This window comes from Nannospalax galili, unplaced genomic scaffold, assembly GCF_000622305.1.
Source record: "Nannospalax galili isolate Female #2095 unplaced genomic scaffold, S.galili_v1.0 scaffold498, whole genome shotgun sequence".
Classification (NCBI taxonomy): domain Eukaryota; kingdom Metazoa; phylum Chordata; class Mammalia; order Rodentia; family Spalacidae; genus Nannospalax; species Nannospalax galili.
The window spans coordinates 1,011,730-1,034,760 of record NW_008342032.1 but is presented as its reverse complement, the minus strand read 5'-3'; the positions used below and the strand labels follow the sequence as shown (position 1 = coordinate 1,034,760).

Here is a 23,031-nt window from a genome sequence, read left to right as displayed (position 1 = left end):
CCTAGAGGGAATTGGACTGGAGGGAACATACCTCAACATACCTAAAGCTATATAGAACAGACCTACAGCCAACACCATTCTAAATGGAGAAAAACTGGAAAGAATTCTCATTAAAATCAGGATCCAGACAAGGATAGCCACTATCTCCACTCCTTTTCAACATAGTGCTTGAAATTCTTGCTAGCGCAGTAAGACAGGAGAAAGAAATTAAAGGAGTACTAATTGGAAAAGAAGAGGTCAAACTATCCATTTTTGTATATGATATGATAGTATATGTAAGAGATCCCAATAGTTCCACCAGAAAATTCCTAGAACTGGTTAACACTCTCAGTATAGTAGCAGGTTATAAAATTAATCTACAAAAATCAGTGGCCTTTCTATATACCAGTAACAAGCAACTGGATAAAGAGTACAGGGAAATGCTCCCATTCACAATTGCTGCAAAGAAAAAAAAAATCTTGGAATAAATCTGACCAAAGACACCAAAGATCTCTACAATGAAAATTATACATCATTAAAGAAAGAGATTGAGGAAGACACCAGGAGAGGGAAGGACCTCCCATGCTCATGGATTGGAATAATTAATATTGTAAAAATGACCATCTTACCAAAAGCAATATATAGTTTCAGTGCAATCCCAATCAAAATCCCCATGTCATACTTCACAGAATTAGAAAAATGCATCCCTAAATTCATATGGAGGCATAAAAGACTCCAGATAGCCAAAGCAACCCTGAGCAGCAAGAGCCTTAATGAACAGAGATCTCAAACTATATTACAGAGCTATAGTCATAAAACCAGCATGGTACTGGCACAAAAATAGACACATAGATCAAAGAAACATCATTGAAGACCCAAACACAAGTACACGTAATTTCAGCCACATGATATTTGACAAAGGTGCCAAGAACACACAATGGAGGAAAGATAGCATCTTCAACTAACAGTGCTGGCAAAACCTGTAGAAGAATGAAACGATCTTTATCTTTCACCTTGTACAAAAGTCAACCTCAAATGAATCAAAGACTTCAATGTGAAACTGGAAACTCTAAAACTATTAGAAGAAAATATTGGCAGTAACTTACAAGATATAGGTACAGGGAAGGATTTTCTAAATTGGACAAAAGTTGCTCAAGAATTAAGGTCAGCAATCAACAAGTGGGACCTTATTCAACTAAAAATCTTCTGTACTACAAAAGAAACAATCAAAGAAGTGAAAAGAGAACCCACAGAATGGGGAAAAAATCTTCACCAGTGACACATCTGACAGAGGTTTAACATCCAGAATATAGGATTAATGCCCAGAATATAAAAATACCTCATAAAACAAAGAAGCAAGAAAACAAATTACCTCATTAAATAATGGGCTATGGATCTGAACAGAGACCTCTCATAGATGAAATATCAGTGGGTAAGAAACACCTTAAAATTGTTCATCATCCTTAGTAATTAGGGAAATGCAAATTAAAACCACCCTAGGGTATCACCTTACCCCAATCAGACTGGCTAGAATCAAGAGAAAAAAGTGATACCAAATGCTGGTGAGGATGTGGAAAAGGGAATGCTCATTCACTGGTGGTGGGATGGCAAACTCGTGCAACCCCTATGGAAAACAGTGTGGAGAACTCTTAAAACACTAAAAATGAACCTACCATATGACCCGGTTACACCAATCCTTGGCATATACCCAAAGGACTCATCCTATTATAGAGGCATTTATACAATCATGTTTGTTGCTGCTCTTTTCACAACAGCTAAGAGATGGAAGCAACCTAAGTGTCCCTCAACTGACAAATGGTTTACAAAAATGTATATTTACACAAAGGAGTTCTATTCAGCAGTAAAGAAAGATGAAATAATGAAATGTGTAGGTAAATGGATGAATCTAGAAACTGTTATACTAAATGAAGTAACACACTCAGAAAAATAAAAGATGTATGTCCTCCCTCATTTGTAGATCCTAACACCAAATCCTTTTAAATTCCATGTCCCTTTAATAAGATGATACTGTACAGCAGTCTTTTTGAAATAACTACCATCATCAAAACTTCAGCAGTGCCTGATTGCTAAACATTGTCACAACTGGGCTTCTTGTTAGTTGTATTCCTTCATTAAAGGAGGGGCAAGCAGGGTCATTGGATCGTCACCGGAGTATCCAGCTACTCTTCCCAGCCAAGTGTATGTAATTTGGCCCTAATCACACATGGTCTCCTGGATTTGGGGAGGGCTAAAGTATACAATCTGTGGAAGGCTAAGAAGAGAAGTCTTGACCCATGCTGAGTAAAGGCTTTCTAGTGTGCATACCCTCAGGTCATTCATACACTACAGCAATGCCTCAGTTTTCTCGGTAAGTAAGCTCAGTAAATTCATTGATTCCCCAGTAAAACTTTAATGAAACTGGTTTGATTCTGGAACCTTAAAGGGAATAAGCATTGCTTAGTATCCCCAGGAAAAGAATTCTCACAACAGATGGAAAATGTGTTAATGTTATTATGTCTTATACTTATTAAAAAAAGAAAATGAGAATGTAAAAGATGTTAAAACAATATGAGAATGGAGATACTTTCCAAAACAGACAGAAAAAAATGAGAAAGCGAAACAAGTGATGCAGGTCTGTAGTAGGTTTGTTATGATATATAAAGGATGAGAGAAAAATAATATACACATAATCTTAAAATTTCTAAGGTCATAGTTTAGTCAACTAGTTTAAGGAACAAAATATGTATCTATTAAGGTTTATCTGAGAACATTCAGTTTTTTTTCTGCAAGCTTTATCTACATAGCACATGGTAATTAAAAGTACCAGACTGGTGGAACTAACCTTATTGGATGTTTAACAGCCATACTTTGAGGCCTATACTAATCCGGTCAGACGGACTTAATGTACAGTTTTGCCACTTGCCCTCCAAAGTCGACTAAGTTCCAGGGGACTATGGAACATCTCTCAAAATGTTCTGTAACTGTGGTGAGTCACCTGTCCTCTTGTTCAGGGAGGCCATGGAAACCCCAGCAGATGGACTTGAACCAGTGTCCTGTCTGCAAAGAGGAGGGTCAACTCAGAGAAAACATTTCCTCCTTGCTTCCAAGTGAAGCCAGCCATGGTCGAGTAGGACCTTTGACTTATCCTCACATAAATGGAACTGGTAAAAGAAAGGAGCTAGGTGCTCCTCCCAAGCCCATGTGACCCCTCAGCAACACATCCTCCAATGACCTTAAGTGTAAATATAAATTGATTTATTTGGGCCAACTTTATGGTCTTAAACACCCAAAAGGAAAGTATAACCAAATAGTAAAGTCATCAGTATATTTCTTTAAGAGTTCAAGGGATTACACTTCCCAGACATTAGGCTTAAGTCCATATAAAAAGTTATTTAGACAATTATTTCTCATTGATTTTGTTCTGAATCAGAAAGTACTGCTCATATGTAAGACTTCAAATCTTGATCTGCAATACTGTTGTGCCCACCTGTAGCTAAGGGAGACAACCCCTATCGTTCTAAAATGATGGCTAAATTTGTTTTTCCCCCCATCTAGAAGCCTTTGAGAGGGAGCTGACACTGATTCTAACCACTCCAACAGCTATCAAAGTGCCTGAAAGCAAATCCTGAATCCATCACTCTTGAGTCCAGCCTTGGCAAACAAAATAAAAAATGAGGAACCCAAGAGAGGGATGCTCTTGGAAGCTCTGTCAAGAAATTCCAATGGACTCTCATATGAACATTTGGAATTTTCCCTTTTCTGACTTTTTCCTAGTTCCCTGTCTAGAACTTGTAATGCTAACTACTCTTGCCTTTACTTCTTCGCATCTCCTACTCACCAGTCAAGGACTTTCTTTTCCCCCTACAGATAAGAGTTATGCAATTTGGGAGTCTTTTAGATAGACCTACTAAAGGGGTACCCCAATTGCATCACCCTGTATCCCTGTTCAGCATGGAAGAAGACAGAGTGGTCTGTGTCGCAATTCCCTATCAACAATTTGGGTAACCTCTTTAGAGGATGGTGTGATAAGAATAGGAGGTAGGAACTGGCTAGGCTATTAGTGTAAAAAGACCCCAAATTAAAGTAGCCAGTTTCTTGGCTAAAAGTCAAAATGTCCTTGGGCCTCTTAGCAACATACTCTGTTACAAAGGCCAAAAAATGTCAAACATATTTGGGATCTCTTATCTAATCCCTAAAAGATTTTAGGGTTACTTCTTCAGAGGGGGAATGTTAAAGTAGGAAAAAGCCTCATTAAAAAAAAGAGAAGAAAGCGTACCTGAAGTTATCAGAAAAAAGTGATGGGGAGATACAGGAGGAGTTGGACAGGAGGGAGTGGGCATGGATTTGATCAAAATACTTCATATGCTTATATACCTGTATGAAATTCTCAATAAATTATTTTTTTTTAAAAAGACAGTGCAATGAAGAAAATAAAAAGTACACTTAAGATACTGTTTATCTTGGGAATTTCATGCTCCCAGTCATTACAAGTTCAGCTTAGATCCAAACTTACCTGTAAAGTTTCCTTTCTAAGGCTACTCTGGCTCAATTTGATCTCTCCTGTCTATGATGTTCTTCAAACACCACTCCTTTGATACCTATTCTGACACTGATTCAAAATATCTGAATACTGGGTAGTTACTCCTATGAACTCGCAATGTTGACAGCATCTGCTAGTCCAAAGTAAGCTTAATCAAGACAAAATCCTAGCATAGACATGGGGAAGTAGTTAAGAAACCCCAACCCTACTTGAGGAAGTATTGGCAACTGGCGGCTGCTGGGGAGAGGAGAGTCAGTCTTATATAAGGGTGAGACATAAGGGGAGGAGTACATAGGGAGGGGATCTAAATATGATCAAAATATATGGTATGATATTTGCAAAAATTCAAGAAAATAAAAATAAAAAACAAAGTATCATCATCTGTACTTACAGCTGTAAACAAATCTCTCAAACAATCAAAAAATCATGTAGTTACTACTTAACTCAAGTATGAGCAAAAAAAAATCACTAAGTTGAATATAAAAAAATATCTGAATGCCTTAGCTGTCTTACCTTATCCAATAAAACTTTTGGATCTCCATGCCAGGTATCCCAGTCTCAAAAACCTTCATGTCTTTTATTGTCCCTTGAATAATGCAGTGAGCAATCAAAATTTACAAGTCAAATCTAAATGTTAGAGGGGACATGATGCTAACTAGATCATGGATTATATTTCTGCTTTAGGCAGTATGAGTTTATAAAAAAATTAAGGCAAGGTGATGTCAACAGTGTGCCAAGTTACCTGAGGTCTTTCAAAGGCTCCTGCTTTGGGAAAATAGAAATAACTTTTGCTTTCAACCTACATTCACTATTTCTTTTATCCCAATAAAGCAGCCCTTTGGTTTATTTGGGATGTCTCACTGTGTTTATTTTATTTAGTCTGTCCTTGTTTGTTCCAGACCTCAATTAAAACAACTGATTCTATTGTTTATTTTTTCCCATAAATAGTCCTTTGAAAAAAATTGCTGTTGTTGACAGTGTTTGTCTGTTTAAAGGAGATTAAAGTTCACTGGCCTGGAAAGCTGCTCACACCTCAGCTGAAGTTCTTGGAAATCAATCCCAATGGCCTCAAGGTATGTTACAAGGTACATATCAGTAGTGCTTTAGGTTTGGACCCTAGGCCAACAGTATCAGCAGCACCCAGAATCACAAGTACACATTCTAAGCTCTAAAGGACTCATACTGAATCAGAAACTCCATAGGTTAGGCCCAGATATCTGCATTTAACAACTCCCTTGTTCAACGGGATGAGTAATGTATGATTCATGGCAAGGTGTAAAGCCACTGGAATGGATGAATAGACCCAAAGCTAATATAACATCTGAAAAATTTACTCCCAAAGTAGTATTTATGAAGCAGCAAGAAGTTTTTATTCCCATATTATAAGATTAAAGATTCTAGGAATGAGGAATCGCCTTATGAAAGTAATTAATAACTTTCATAAGACATCATGCATTAAAACTTTATAGGCTCTGGAAGCTCCCATTTGAAAACAGAGAACAAAAACCTCTCAATGACACTTCTGGGCTTAGTAAATTTGATCATACATATATTCATGCATAAATATCCTTCAGTGGCTTCCCACTCACTGCAGCCAAGATAAAGTATAAAATCTTTAACACAGTTTGCAAAGCTCCTAAGCCTTGGTCAATCTTAATCTTTCACTTCATTTCCTGCCATTTTCTCCCTCATTTCAGCCCTGGTCATGGTGACCTTTTAGCACCTGAATACATTCAGCTGCTTTTACTTCCTGATAGCTCCAATTTGATGTGCCTCTCTATTCTAATCCCTTAGCTCTTGGCCTAGTTCATTCCCGTTCCCTTTTTAGGTACCCATGCAACATCAGTTTCTCAGTGACACTTTCCCTGCCACATCTTTCAGATCACTACTCTGAAATCAGTGTGGGTTGAGGCATTTTTACATTACTTCATAGTTTTTCTCTCTCACTCTTATTAGCATTTACACATATTTTTCATTACAAGGATAGTTTAATGTCTCCTTGCTACACCATCCATTACACTTTACATCAACAGAGGCTCAAGCACGGCTCTTAGTTTCCTTTTCCCATGTTGCACTTTTCCTATTTACCCGGTAGAGGGCAATAACAGACTAAAGAAATGATTCTAAGTCTAACTTAGTAAACCTATGAGTTTAATTGGGGTTACTTACAGGCATATGGGCAATTTACTAGAAGCTACCCTAGCTGTTCAAATATCCTAGGAAGGAATGGGACTTCATGCACCTCATGTATTTCCGCTTAGATCTGAAGACAACAATGGCTGTGTCATGCTCAGAGGACAGAGTTTCACAGCACCCACCACATGACACTTAGTGAGAATTTTAAATCTGTGGATCTCTAGAAGGCTAGCAGATGACTAATAGGACTTAAACATTTTTTAAAAAGCAAATGTATTTATATAAAATTTTTTTCCTCAATTTTATCCCCAGTCTTCCTTGAGATGGTTTGTGTATATATGTGGAGTGCGGCATAGGCCCATGTCTGTATGTATTGTATGTATGTGTGTATCTGTGTGTAAGTGGAGGCTGGAGGATGCCTCTATCAGTCTCTGCCTAACTTTCTGAGACAAGGTTTCCCCTGAATATGAAGTTCACTGTTCAGCTAAGCTGATTGGCCATGCAGACCCCAGGATCCTCCCGTCTCTATCCCCTGTTAGAGCTTGGAGTTAAGGCATGTGTGGCTATGCCCAGCTTTTACATGGCTGCAGGGAATTTGAACTTAGGTCTTTTTCAGTAACATTTTCTTTATAAGGCTGGATAAAAGTCTTTAGGTCAGATTATGTGCATATTGTAAAAGTCATTCCTACAGGTATTTAGCCAAATTACAACTTTTAAAGAAGTCTTACTCTATAAGAAAAAATAATTTATCACCCAAGGAAAGCTCTATTTTCTTTTTCTAAAAAGTCCATTTTCAAAGCATTCATAAAATGCTTATAGAAAAAAGGAAAATCCTAATAGAATATGGTCACATATTATAAGATATTCACAGAAAAATGAAAAGAGCCGACTAACAAAGCAAAATACGTATGAAATTATTCATAGCAGGAAATGCAAGATCAAAACTGCAAATATATGCCATTTAAACCTGTCACACTGCAAAAATAAAACATTCCCATAAAACTCAAATATGGGGAGGCATTCCCATTTACTACTGATGAGGTATTCTTTGAGTAACACGTAGTAGAGCCTAGTTAATTAAAAATATAACATATTTATTATTAGAATTCTATCCCACAAACATGCTTACATAAGTATATCAAGGATAGGGCCAGGTGTGGTGGCATAGGCCTTTAACCTCAGCACTTGGGAGGCAGAAGTAGGTAGAGGCAGAAGTAGGTGGATATCTGTGAGATCGAGGCCAGGCTCGTCTACGTAGCAAGTTCCAGGCCAGCTGGTGCTACAGGGAAACTCTGTCTCAAAAGAAAAGTGTGTCAAGGTAAGTAATAGAACAATGTTTATATAAAGAAACATCAAAACTATCTTCCTATGATGTTGCTATGCCTACATCATAATTACCTGAACAAAAAGCTTGCTCTTAAATTTAGTTTTTAAGAGTGGATCTGAACTCAGAGGACACTGTTTCCCCAGATTTGTCTCGGAACTGTGTTCATGGAACTCTTGCTGGAACTCCATCCCTGGAATTATGTCCTGGCACAGGCTCCATCCATGAGATTTTTCAAAATGGTTTCTCCAGCTTCAGTTGGGGGAGGGCCAGTTGGCTCCATCCCAAGTTTAACAGACTATCCAGTCTTTTCATCCCTTGTTCTAGAGTATGCTATTCCCCCAAGGTATTGCAATAATCTTTCTCAATCTTCATTGTGTGCAATAGAGATGGGCATGCTACCTTTCAGCATTTTGATATATTAATTCTTGAGCATACACACATTCATTAGCTATCTTTTTGGAGGAAGTACCAAATTGAGGTTGCCAAGGAAATGAGATCAGGTGCCCAGGTCACAAGCCACAAGAGCATATGGTTCTGCTGTAATTAAAAATCATTAGTCCAGATTACAATCATTTTATAAAAGTCAATCCTACATCTCCCAAATTCCAAGGCATAAATATCTACAAAAAGTTAACAGTTACATAAATGATTACCTATACATACTGTAGTATATTGAACATCCATTAAAGAAAGCACAGAATACTGAATTTGTTTCTATGAAAAGATAGGCCCAAGATATGAAACAAACAAGGTAAAGAACAGTTCACATAAAATAATGCCCTCTATATATAGTTTAAGAAATGAATATAGGGGCTAGAGAGATGGCTTAGTGGTTAAGAGCACTGGCTGCTCTTGCAGAGGCCCAGGTTCAGTTCTTGGCACCCATGCAGTGGCTAACAACCACCTGTAACTACAGTTACAGGGGATCTGATGCCGTATTCTTACCTCCTCAGGCACCGTATAACCGTGGCGCACTTACACAAATGTAGGCAAAACACTCATACACATAAAATAAAAATCAAAAAATTTTAAAAATGAATATATACATGTTATTCATAAATAGAAACAGCCACATAGCCCAATAGAAAAATAACCATTTGCGAAGGGCACGTACTGAAAACTGGTATCAGTGCTTCCTTTGGAGGAAGAAAGGCTGTTAGACACGGGAACAAGACTACTTTTTATGATTCTCCATATGATATTAAATTTTAATTACATGTACAACTTTTATCTTTAAACATCAATTCCAAAACAAGTTTGAGAAAAATCTAATTCCCACCTGATTTTTGTAAGTAGTGCTTAATAATTGAAGAAACTCCATGAGGTGCAACAAAGTTACAGTCTCCTTCTTCCTCTTGCATTCCTTCAATAGGTGATGTCAGGGGTGTCAAAATCCCATGAGCTAACAACTCCTGATAAAAACTGAAATAATCAATATATACATGTAAATATATATGATTAGCTATTTAACACTATTTTTTCTTCTATGAACTCAGATTTTAAAATTACAAAGCAGGCTAGAAATCCTCTTTTAATCAACTGAATCTATACTTGTGTTAAATAAAACTTGCAATTCAGGTAAGAATACAAATATTTCAAGACTCTGTAGATTTTCTGCTGAGATTAGCCGAGTCCTTTTTCTCTATATAATTCAAAGTTAACGTCTAGGAAAATGTATAAAGCGCTTAGTGCCCTAGGTTTAAAATTGCTTAAAAAGGCTGACTTCCATTGTAACTCTTTGCCTGTTCAACGCGAACAATTACTAATATTTATTGAGCCCTTTATTTGTTACGTGTATCATCTCATTCAATCTTCACATCAACAATATGAGGCAGTGTTTCTCAAACTAATACCGCTAACATCAACACTGTTTTTATGAAAATTTCACTTTTATAAGAGATAAAATTTTAAAATGTTAGAAATGAATGATTTGCATCGCTTTACATCATACTTCTTTTAGGACTCCTGGCCACTCACTTACATTTGGTGGTTTTTGGCATAATGAGGAGTACAGGTGATGTACTGAGCTCCCAAATCAGCTGTGCATTGGAGGTTATGAGGACTGTTGGCAGTAATCATTCTTCCCCCTTAAATTCATAAACAGTTGTCAGCTATTAAAATAAACGTTTGGGTTTAATAAAATTCACCGTAGGGTAACTCATGGCTTCATTTTCTTTGTACAAACACATTAAGAAATATTCTTAATGTGAGCTGAAGTCTTTATCATCTAACATTGTCCTGGATAGAAACAATTTGGTCACTGTGACTTTTATTTTTTTGTCTTTTTGAAGCAGGGTCTCCCTGTAGCCCCAGTTGTCCTGGAACTCACTATGTGGACCAGGCTGGCCTTGAACTCACAGAGATCCGCCTGCCTCGGCCTCCTGAGTGCTGGGATTAAAGGCATGCACTGTTACTTTTTATTTAACGAAAGGAAAAAAAAGAACTCGAGTAATAATGTACCACTGTCTCACAGTGTTATAGGTGCATATTTTGTTAATGTGAATAAAAGGAAAGAAACAAATGAAACGAAATAGATGGAATGCCAACAACTAAGGAAGGTTCTTTAAGACGCACAAGAAAGACTCCTTAAGGTAGACATTTGGAAGGTCGTAGTCAAGAGGACTTGGGAATCTGAAGCTGCAATGGCAGAGGTCGGCCTAGCCAACAGCAGGGACCCTGAGCGCCCAGGCTTTCCAGACTCGGGTCCGGCTGCCGCCCCGAGACAGATCCCGGCCTCCATCGGAGGTCCCCTCACTCCACTGGGTTCAAAGCCACCCGGACCGCCGCCTCCTGGTCATCCGGCCTCCCGGTTGAGGGGGCCTCCGGTCACGTGACAGCGCGCACACTGCGCATTGCGCCTGCGCTGCCGCTGGCCCGGGAAAAGCCGCTCTAGACCTGTCTCCACAGAGTGTTTGTGCTGTCGGGTCCCTGGCGGTCCTTCCTCACATCTGGCTGCTTCACCCACCTGAGTCCCCAGCCTTGTCCCACAGGGCGAGGTACAGGGGCCCGGATAGCTCCCTTCTCAGCAGGGCGGCGCACACGCTTCCGGTCAGCCCGGCACCCACTATCAGAACCCGCAGCATGGCGGCGGCGAGTCCCCCCACTAGGCCTCAGGCGGGGACGGGAGCGCAGGTCACAACGGTGCACTGGGCGGGTCGCCGGCGCCTGAGAGGGCGGGGAGCCCCGCAGCGCGACGGAGAGCTGCTCCGGCCTCTAGGAACAGTTCCGTTCTCCGGAAGACTGCCATTGGCATCTGCCCCCAAGACTTGTAGGGTACAGCCTGCACCGCTGGTGCCCATTGCATCACCAGGGAGCGCAAGCAGGAGTGGTTACCAGACCATGGCTCTTCTAGGGTCTTAAAGGCGCTACTAGATTTGAAATCAGAGACATTTGTGTTAAGTGTCCAGGAAAACTAAGCCTTCCTGACATCAGTTTCCCCAATCTATGCAAAGTGGAAAATAATGCATACGAACTTGTGACGAATACTTGATGACCTAGTTTGTTCTCTCCATTACTGTGACAAAATACTCTGACCAATACCAACTTGGGAGGAAAGGGTTTATTCAGCTTACATCTCCTGGGTCATGGTACATCAGGGAGCCCAAAGTGGGAACTCAGGGCAGGAACCTGGAGCACAGGCCATGAATGCTGCTTACTGGCTTGCTCCCCTGCCCCCTGCTCAGCCTGCTTTCTTATGCAATGCAGGCCCACCTGCCCAGGGGTGGCACAACCCACAGTGGGCTGGGCCCTCCCACATCATTCATCAAGAAGATGTCCCTCAGACATGGCCACAGGCCAGTCCAATAGAGGAAATTCTCCAAATGAGGCTCCCTCAACCCAGGTGTGTCAAGTTGACACTAAAGCTATCCAGCACACTTGATTAAGTGAAAAATTTTACATCACTCATCTCTTCAACAAATGCTAATTTCAGTGACAGTACAGATTCTTTATGGTGTAAGGGATATACTGATGAATAAGAAAAGAATCTTTAACAGAGCCCACTCTTATTTCCTAATGCCCTGGAAGTTCTCAATGCAACAACAAAAACTGAGGAGAAAGATGAACCATTAAAAAAATTAAGCTAGTTTATAGATAAATTATAACCTGAAATATGCTGTGGAATAACCATCACATGAAATAACCTTGGCAATGGTAGCCAATAATAATGAAAACACTTAAAAGTTTTACGCCAGGCTTGTTGGCATGTGCCCTTAATCCCAGCACTTGGGAAGCAGAGGAAGGCAGATCTCTGTAGATGCCGGCTGCCCTGGTCCACATAGTGACTTCTAGGCAGGCTACGACTAGGGAGACCCTGTCAACAAACAAACAAACAAACAAACAAAAAACCAAAAAAACCCCAAAACCTTTTACTTTAAATGTCTATATCAAAATATGTTGATGCTTCAAATTGGTACTCCATCAGTTTATGCATAACTAATGACTAGATGAAAATGTGGATGAACACAGATATCCTAAGAAGACATGTAAGCATAGAAATAAAAGAAAAGGAAATATTAACTAGGCAATAGTTTACAATTTGTATATTACAAAGTACAAATAGTGGAGTAATTTTTATAATGTATGAAAAATGAAGTTTTAGTGTATAAAATCTCAAAGACAATTAGATGGCAAAGTCAAAATGTAGATTGAATAGAATTTTAAAATTAAAAATTACAAAGTCCAATAAAGGTACCTTTAACTGTTGCACTTTCAAAAGTACATGGAAAGGGTAATAAGGACTTAGAAATGGCTTTTGTTAAACAGTAGTGACTTCCAGGCTACAAATGTTCAATGGGTCATGAGAAGAACTTGGCATCACTGCCCTGGTTTTACAGCTATCTCCTTTGCTCTCCATGATTCTCTTCTTCAGTAACTTTAGATTTTAGGAACAGGTCTGATAGATAAGTATCTTGTGACAAGAATGTAACCTGGGACCTCAGGCAACATTGACTGCTACAGAGACAAGGGTCATTCTACCAATCCTGAAATAATGATCAACCAGACAGGTTGACAGAGACTGACTGGCTGCGTATTTCTGTTCACCATCTCCACTTCTGTGCCTTCTCAGTGCAATCTAAGAGCTCCAGTCAGGAGCTCTGAAGATGGGCTAAACTGCTTATTCCATCTTCCCAATAACTGTTCAAAATCCTTTCCTCCATTTTCACCATTACTTGTTTGCTGTTTTGAAGTGACCAGGCCTAACTTGTTGGGACATCTCAATGCCAGGCCTCTGACCTAGGACTTCGGCAATAAAATGATTTTTCATGTTCAGAACACTTTAATGCTAAATGCCTATGATCCAGCAAAATACTGATTGTTTTTAGCTTCTTTCTTTATAGCAATGCTCTCTAAAACAAATGCAGTCTATCATTACTTTAACACTGAATGTCTATAATCAAGAGAAGAAAGGTATAGCATAAAATTTCCTTGTGTTTCATGTTGTACCTAGCATCAAACTAATAATGACAAAAGATAAATTATTCTTAAATCCCTTTTTGCAATTAACATGTAATAATATATGGATATAGACTAACAATACAGATATCAAATATTTTCATATTATACTTAAGAGGTTGTATTAGTTAATTTCCTGTTGCTGTAATAAAATACCATGCCACAGGTGATTTATAGAGGAAAGAGTTTATTTTGGTTTACAGTTCCTGAAGGAGGGTCCATAATGATGAGGGAGGCACTGGGCAGGAACCTGAGAGCTCACATCTTTAAGCATTCTGCAAGAAGCAGAGAGAGCAAAATGGAAACGGGATTTTTCAGTGACATATTCCTCCAGCAAGGCCAAACCTCCTAGGGATTTCATGACTACCTGAAACAACACCACCACTGGGCTCATATAGCAACTGTTCAGATACGTGAACCTATGGAGGACATATCTCAAACTACCATAATGGTTTTGCTAACTGGTTAATAATCTTTAAAAACATTGCTTACAGGGGCTGGAGAGATGGCTCAGTGGTTAAGAGCACTGACTGTTTTTGCAGAGGACCCGGGTTCAATTCCCAGCATCCACATGGTGGCTATGAACCATCCTTAACTCCAGTTCCAGGGCTATCCAAAGCCTTCTTCTGACCTCTGTGGCTTTGCACAACACAGGTGCACTCACATACATGCAGGCAATACACTCATACACATAAAATAAAAATAAAATATAAAAAACATTGTTTATAATTTGTGTTATCTGAATTTTAGCATTCTACTATTTTTTGGTTGTACTTTCTTGATTGATGAAAATTTGCCTCTCAACAAAGCACCTGTAAAGTACTTCATAAAGTGGCTAACATGGATGGTGAGTGTCTTAGGTTATGGTGAGAGACTTAAGTTAAAGTAATTTTGATTGCCTGTTTTACTAAGCACAAGATTCACAAGTTAAAATAATACTTTAATGTAGTAGAATTGATGTTATATGATCTTTTATATGAACTTAGTAAATAGCAACCAATTGTATTAAAACTATCATTTCACTATGAAGTCTTATAGAATTATTAGTGAAATAGTTTATATTATTTTTGATAAGCATTTAAATCCACAGTGTGTTTTATATGTATAAAATATCTCAATTTAATATTAATTAGATATATTTGGGCTGTTTTTATATTTCCAGAATTTAATTATAAATGTTTTTAAAATATTTTATTAACTGTTTTTTTTTATTTTATGTGTATGATGGTATTGCTTGCTTGCATATAAGTGTACCCATGTTCTGCAATGCCCATGGAGGTCAGAAGAGGGCGTCAGATCCCCAGAACTGGAGTTAGGATGGTTGTAAGCTGCCATGTGGGTGCTGGGACTCAAACTCAGACCCTCTGCAAGAGCAGCCAGTGCTCTTAACCACTGAGCCATCTCTCTAACCTTAATTATAAATGTGATAACATTGTTCATTATGTACTTCAATTAAGAGACTCTGTTTTCTATTTGCTAGAAAATCTTTGTAACACTGTTTCAAAATTTGCTTGTTGCCTTTAATGAAAACCACAGATACTATACTGTATATAGAATATGTCTGGACTAAAAGTACCACCAGAGTCATAGATCAGGGGGCCTCACTCTGGGGATTCTCCAAGCCAGGATCCCTATCCAATTCCTCACGAATCTCATCAGAGAAAGAGAGAGAACTAGTGGTTTGTAAGAAGTAATTTTATTCTCAGTGTTGCAAATTGACAAATAGGGGAACCAGGATCCTCAGTTATGTCTTTAGGGGTTGTGGTGGTATGAATGAAAATATCCCTCATAGGCTCCAAGTATTTGGAAATTTTTGTCCCCAGTTGGTGGCACTGTTTTAGGAGGTCTTAGAAGGTGTAGTTATGCTGGAGGAAGCACGGCACTGGGGGTAGGCTTAGAGAGTTCTTAAACCTTGTGGGATCTCCAGTTTCTCTCGTTTCCTGTGCCTGCTTGAAGATGTGAGAACTTGGCTTCTGCTCCACCTCTGGCCACCTCTGCCACCATGCCTCCCCGCCATGACAGACTGTAATTCCGCTGGAACTGTAAGAACAAATACACTCTTCTTTCTATAAATTGCTTTGGTCAGTGTTTCAATCACAGCAACAGAAAAGTAACTGATACAGGGGTACTGATAAGAGCTCCAGGATAATATAGGAAAAGAACAAAACAGGAACAATAGATGTCCTTAATCAAACAGTCTTGGTCAAACTGTGGTCTGGTTGATTAAACCAGGCCTGCTCTGGTTGTAGGAGGTTCTACTGGTTCCTAGGCAGTCACTATTTGGGGAAGGATCAGTTTGGTTCCAGTCACGGGATTATTGCCCCATTTGGGGAGAGGAAAAGCCTCAGTTCCCTTCATGGGATGATTTCTCTTTGTGAGGACTTGAAAATATCATAGTTATACTTGGTGTCATCACACTCAATGGAAGAGAAAAGAAATTAGGTAAATCTGGGCCTAGTCAAGCTTGTATTAGAAAGGTTTAGAAAGGCACTCCTTAAATGACTAAATATCTGTGGAGTTGATATAGAATCTGAATAAAAATTTTAAGATATGAAGGAGACAGTTGCAGTCCTATGTGCAAAGTTAGTGCTTTTAGCAAAAACAACCGTTAAGTCCTTGTTATACAGAGAAGAAATCTGGTGTCCATAAATTAAAACTTTAATTTAGAAAGTGTTTTTAAAAGATAAGTACAGTTTAAAACTTTCAGATCCACACAATTTGCACCAAACTATGAAAATATTATAAACACTAGCTTAATAAATATATAAGAAAGATATATTAATTACATGAATGTAAATTGTGCTCTTCAATTGCTCTAGTAGTTTGTTGGGTGGGCATTATACTGATACAATAACATGTAATACTTTTCAAATAATTTTTATAACAACCTCGACTAGTAGGTCTTATTTGTATAGAGACACTGATACTCAGGTTAAATAACCTGTTATAAGTAATCTACCTAGTGCTGTGGTTTTATAAATGGTATTTTTTAAAATTTTATGTGTATCAGTGTGTTGCCTGCATGTATGTGACTGCACCTGTGTCGTGCAATGCTGTGGTAGTCAGAAGAGGGCTTCAGATTCCCCTGGAACTGAAGTTAAGGGTGGTTTGTAGCCACCGTGTGGGTGCTGGGAATCAAATCCAGGTCCTCTGCAAGAGCAGTCAGTGTTCTTAACCAGTGAGCCATCTCTCTAGCCCCATAAATGGTATTTTTAAAAGAGTACTTTATATTCTATTTTGAATGAACATTACCCTTTTATGTGTAGAGTCAGTGGACTCCTGTTTCAGTGAGAGACCCTGTCTCAAAAAAATAAGGTGGAGAGCATTAGAGGAAGACACCTGACCATTGACCTCTGGCCTCTAACATACATATGTACATGTATATGCAAATGTGGCATTTGGATGGTGGCTGGTTCTTACACACAGATTTTAAAATATTTTTTTAATGAGCATCAACTTACATATTCTAAGAAATAGAAGAATTTCTCAAATATATTTCTATTCAGTGGAGAGTGGTATTTTTTCTCAACCTCATGAAAGTCTTACTCAATTTGAAAAAGCTATAGAACAATTATAGAACTATAAAAGAAATGATTCATCCTATAAAAGAACTCAGTCCCTACCCTTTTCTTCCATAATGATTTGAAGAAGTACAAACTAAAATGATAGAATAAATTCAATTAATTATAGGACAAAATATTCTAAATACAAGGAGAGAGATGTTCATACACAGGAGACAATTAGAATGCCAAACAGATAAGCTCAGGAAAACAATTCCATCCACAATAACTTAAAATTAATTATTTAAAAAGAAACAAAATCAAGGACATGGATGACATCTGCAATCAAAAATTTTAACAATGAATAAAGAAACTGAAGATTTTCATGGTTGGCTGTGGTTGTCAACCTGACACACTTAGGAAGAGGGAACCTCAGTTGGGAATTTTCTCTATCAGCTGCCCTTCATGTATGTCTGTGAAGCATTTTCTTGACTACTGAGTGATGTAGGAAGGCCCAGCTCACTTTGGATGCTGCTGCCCCTGCACAGGTAATCCTGGATTTCTTTTATAAGAAAGCAGGATGAGCACTGGCCAGAGGAGCAAGAAAGCAAGCAGCATTCCTCCATGGTCTCTGCTCCAGTCCTGGCTCCAGGGTCCTGCTCTGCTTGAGTTCCTGCCTTGGCTTCTCTTGATGAACTGTGAAGCAAAATTCCAAGCCACAATAAGTCCTTTCAGCCACAAGTTGCTTTTTGTCAGTGTTTTATCAAGACAATAGAAAGCAAACTAAAACAAATATGCTAAATGATAGACCTCCCATGATTGTGGATCAACAGAATTGACATAGTGAAATAACTATACATCTGAAAACCATATAAAGATTCAATATGGGAGCTGGAGAGATGGCTCAGTGGTTAAGAACACTGACCTAGTTCGAATCCCAGCACCCACATGGCAGCTAACAACTGTCTGCAACTCCAGTTCCAGAGGATCCAACAGCCTCTTCTGTCCTCTGTGAGCATTGCATGACACAGGTGCACTTACCTACATGCAGGTATAACACTCATACACATAAAATAAAAATAATAAAATATTACAGAAAAGATTCAATATGATCCCCATCAAAATTTCCATGATACCTAGGAGCAATCCTAAAATTCATATGGAGGCAGAACAGGCTCATGATAATCCAATTAATTCTGAGCAAAAAGAAAATGCTGGAGGTATAATACCCGATATCAAGTGAGACTAGAGTTGTGGTAAGAAAAAACAGTATGATAGCAGACAGTCATCTGATTTTTTTTTTTTTTAATTTTTGAGACAGGGTTTCCCTGTAGCTCTACCTGGTCTGGAAATCACTATGTAGAACAAGTTAGCCTCAATCTCACAGAGATCTGCCTGCCTCTGTCTCTTGGGTGCTTGGGATTAAAGGCATGCACCACCGTGCCTGTCCATCATCATCTGATTTTTGACAGAGATGCCAAAAATATACATTGGAAAAAAGACAGTATTTCCAGCAAATGGTACTGAGAAAACTGGATATCCACATGTTGTATAATGAACATAGAGCCTTCTCTCACCCTGAACAAAACGAAAATACTCAGCAAATAAGGGAAACTCAGTTCTGACAAAGTAATCAAAATAAACACTAGAAAAACTATGAATAAATTATCCATGATAACAAAAAGGAGAAAGACAAAAGACATTTAATTTTTGTCATATCTGCCTATTTGTTCATATAATTTAGAGGATCATAGTTTTATTTTTCTATATTATTTAGAATACGTTTTGAATAAATTGTTATTTCTGGTTTTATATTACTTTAACTTTTTGTGCTATTATGATATTTTTAAATGTTTCTATATAATCCTGAACTGTGACTTTTTCAGGTCACCACTTTATATAAATTTGAATGTCACCATGAAAATTTATGTTCTAATTTAATATCCATTGAGTGGTATTCAGAGTTGGAATATTATGAGGTAATGGAGTAAATTAAATCAGTTATGAATTGATGGATTAATGGGTTGACTTATCCTCACCGTGTCTGCTATGAAACCTCAAACAAACCTTTTAGCCATGAGGTGCCTGTGATGGCTCATGGCTCTGTTTACAGTTCACACCAGCAGGGATATCAGATATGGCTCTGGACCTAGAAATTCCCACCCTCTAATACCAGACAGAATGGCTATTATACTTTATAAGGTATGTAGTCCATGGTATCCTACAGAAAACAGATTCACACAGCTTTACCTTGATGAAATACTTCCCTTTCATCCCCTCCCTCTGCTTTCCCAAATCCCTTACCCTTTCCTTCTTTCATTACCATCTCCCCAAGTGTCTTCTACTCCTTTCTACCACCACATAAACAGTGGCTCAGCAGAGGACACTAAATTCACCTCAGGAGAAACACAATCTTTCCAGATACCATTTTCCCCTGAAGCTTCAAGTCAAGATACAATGAAATAGAAATAGATTAGCACTTCTCAACTTCAGTGTGCCAACAGCTCACCAGGGATAGAACTAAATGCAGATTCTGATGGTATAGTCTAGGTGTGTTGGAGGGAGTCCTAACTCCCTGTAGGTGAACAGTAGCTGCACCTCTGGTGATCACACATACAGAAACAGGAGGAGCAACTTTTTAGAATTGACCAGTGAAGTCAGATTTGTTTGCAGGCAACACAGTGCTCATGGCTACATGGACAGCCAAAATCTTTCCTCCAGATGTTTTCTTATTTCTCTAACTGAATGCTGGAATTTCTAAGATGCCATTTTTTTAATGTTCAAAAAGAAGTTTAAGGTAACTCCTTTTAATCTCTTTATAATGTATATGTGTATACTTAAGTAGCTTCTATACTGGTAAATTTCCACATGGCTCTTTTTTTTTTTAAAGGCCTCTACTGTTAGTTATCTCTCCCCATACTCCCCCTTCTACCCTACCCTCCCATTCTTCACCCCATTTAACCTTTTCAACTATATAACAGGGGTACATTGCCCCTACTAGATACCACAGGCTAGTAAAGTAAAAGCCCAATGTAAAGTAAAAGCCCACTGTCAGAAATGAACTCCCTCTTTTGAGGCTGTTAGCCAGGTGTCCCATAGATCCCTAAAGAGTACTGGCCATTTAAAAGACTCCCAAATTGCATAACTCTTGTCTCCAAGGGGAGAAGAAAGTCCTTGAATCATGAATAGGAAATGTGAAGGAGAAGTAAAGGCAAGAGTAATTAGCATTACAAGTTCTATACAAGGAACTAGGAAAAAGTCAGCACAGGGCAATTTTCAAAAGCTCATATGAGAGTATTGGAGTTTCTTGACAAGGGCTTCCAAAAGCATCCCTCTATTGGGTTCCTCCTCATTTTTCTTTTGTCTTCCAAGGCTGGACTAGTTGGCTGGGAAGAGTGACTGGATACTTGGGTGAGGGTCCAGTGACTCTGCTTGGCACGCCTTTAATGCAATTTGGGAGTCTTTTAGATAGACCCACTGAAGGGGTACTCCAATTGCCTCACCCTGAGTCCCTATTCAGCATGGAAGAAGCCAGAATGGTCTGCGTCCCTATTCCCTATTGGCAATTTGGGTAACCCCTTCAGAGGATGGTGTGATAAAAATAGGAGGTAGGAATTGGCTAGGCAGTTAGGGTAAAAAGATCCCAAGGAAATATAGCTAGTTTATTGGCTAAAACTCAAAATGTCCTTGGGCCTGTTAGCAACATACTTTGTTCCAAAGGCCAAAAATGTCTAAAGTATTTGGGAGTGTGTATCTAATCCTTAAAATATTTTAGGGTTACCTCTTCAGAGGGGGGAATGTAGGAGGGGAGGGAGTGGGCACGGATTTGATCAAAACACCTTATCTGCATGTATGAAATTCTCAATAAAGTTTTTGTAAAAATTAAAAAAACCCAAAAAGAATGAAAGAATACTGGCCATTGTCCAAGCTCTTGGTTACCCACCAGAACTTCAGGATAAGACCCCCATTGCTGAAGGTACTACATCTATGAACTATAGAACAAAAAAGGAGAAATCAAGCTGTTGTTGACTTCAAAGTCTCATCTCTACTGCCTACCTTTCAAAGTGTTAGAAGGTGTTATGGAAGCTACCTGAAGAGAAAATTTAGCATGAACCTTACCCAGCTGTGAATTCTGCAAGTTACAACAATAACTGGCCTGGAAGATATGCTTCTTAGTGCAAAAGTGGCATGAATATCAGAGGAGTAACCAACTACTTTCTAATTGGATTTAAGGTACACTTCATAGAATGGAGTCCATACCTAACATTGCTATCAGGCCTATGAGTCTGAGGCTAGACAGCTTACCGGCCATAGGAGAAGCATAATACAACTATCCTGCTAAATATACATAGTATTAAACTGATTTCTAATGACTTATTGTTATACCAATAGATTAATTCATCTCTCAACTCTCAGCAGAGAATATCCCTATGTAGCAGATGGTGATTATCACAGAGAATCACAACTGGCCAACATGCAGAGTGCTTATCCTTGAAAAAGCACTATGTCAAACTTCTGCCTCCCAAGGCTCAGGGATTGTTGCAGAAGAGGGGGCAAAATGATTGTAAGAGATTGTAAGAGCCAGAGGTGGGGGATGGTCATAGGAAAGAGAGTTTTCCAGACAGCTTGTCAGTTACTCATATGCACTCACAATAATGCTGACAACAGGGACAAGTCCCATATAAGCTCAAGCCAGACAAAAATCTCAACATAAACTTTGGGATGTGGGTAAGAAACTCCAAACCTATCTGAGGAACTATAGGCAACTGCTGAGAAGGCGAGATTTGGTCTCAGTTAAGGGTGAGTCTCAGTATGCTGACCAGGCTCCAGTGAATGAACATACACCAAAGGGCATTTGGGGACACAAACCCGACTCTATAGTCATATATATTATATATAATATGATAGAGTACAGAAAGTTGGTGGGGTGTCAGAAATGGGGGACAGAGAAGATATGGGAGAGGCTCTAATGCTATCAAAATACATGAAATTTACAAAAAATAAAAAGTATAAATTAAAAAGAAATTTAAAATACTGAGATTCAGGGTTGGAGAAATGGCTCAGCAGTTAAGAGCACTGGTTGCTCTTGCAGAGGACCTGGGTTCAGTTCCCAGATCCCACATGGCAACTAGTAGCTATCCATAACTTCAGTTCCAAGGGATCCAACAACAGCCCTCTTCTGGCTTCTTCAGGCAGTGCACATGGGTTAACATATATATATATATATATATATATATATATATACAGGCAAAGCGTTCATATACACAAAATAAAAATCCATCAGAATAAGTTAATTAAAATTCTTTGATGAGCTCAGAGGAAATTTGCCTGCTATCTAGAACAAGATATTCTTTGAGGTGTCTTTAGTTTTTGTCACATCCATGCTTTTGAAAAATTACATGTATTTGTCTCCTCATGGCTTATTTCTAAATTTAAATATTTCTGTTTGATACCCTGGAGCATCCTGACTTCATGTAACTTTCTAATGAATGGCTTTGGTCCTCAGTCTCATTTGCTTCACTTTTCCACTGCCAAGGCCTTGACTGCATTTCTTCAGTGACGTGTTTGAGATAGCTCAGCTTCTAACAACTGAAAAAGAAATTCATTCTGTCTTTCTCAATCCACATCTTACACCATCACAGTAATATTGCAATGCTGAGACTACAGCATTGAATTTGCAGAACGACAGGAATCATGGGAAATGGAAAACAAAAAACTATATTTTCTTTTTTTGTTTATTTTATAATATTTTTAAAATGAAGACGAAACGAGGATGGAGAGATGGTTCAGTAATTATGAGCACTGGCTGCTCTTATAGAAGACTTGGGTTCTGTTGCCAGCACCCACATGTAGGCTCACAACTGTCCCTAATTCCAGTGTCGGAGGATCTGACACCATCATCTTCTGACTTCTGTGGGTATTGCTTGCACAAGGTGCACTTATAAAACATGCACCTAAAATACTCAAACACATAAAAATAATTTTTTTAAATGAAGAGAAAAATGCAGGAGAAATATGAAAATACATAAGTAAAAAAGGGAGAGAGAGAGAGAGAGAGAGAGAGAGAGAGAGAGAGAGAGAGAGAGAGAGAGGAG

At 38.6% G+C, this 23,031-nt stretch overlaps 1 protein-coding gene across 4 annotated transcripts in view; it reads right to left on the bottom strand.

Annotated features, from left to right (window-relative positions):
- The window catches only part of Rnls (renalase, FAD dependent amine oxidase), a 349,461-nt gene extending 338,013 nt beyond the window's left edge, over positions 1-11,448 (bottom strand). For 2 of the 4 annotated variants that reach the window (XM_008837852.3, XM_017799312.2), the window contains exons 1-3: positions 10,557-10,777; positions 9,964-10,069; positions 9,262-9,404 (exon numbers count right to left, since the gene is read on the bottom strand). In XM_008837852.3, coding sequence (XP_008836074.2) covers positions 9,262-9,404; positions 9,964-10,069; positions 10,557-10,722 — 415 coding nt within the window. In that variant the 5' untranslated portion in view covers positions 10,723-10,777. Of the gene's footprint in view, positions 1-9,261; positions 9,405-9,963; positions 10,094-10,556; positions 10,778-10,947 lie in introns of those variants that run through there. The other 2 variants (XM_008837851.3, XM_029565791.1) reach the window with 2 other exon arrangements.
- Positions 11,449-23,031: the final 11,583 nt, after the last annotated feature.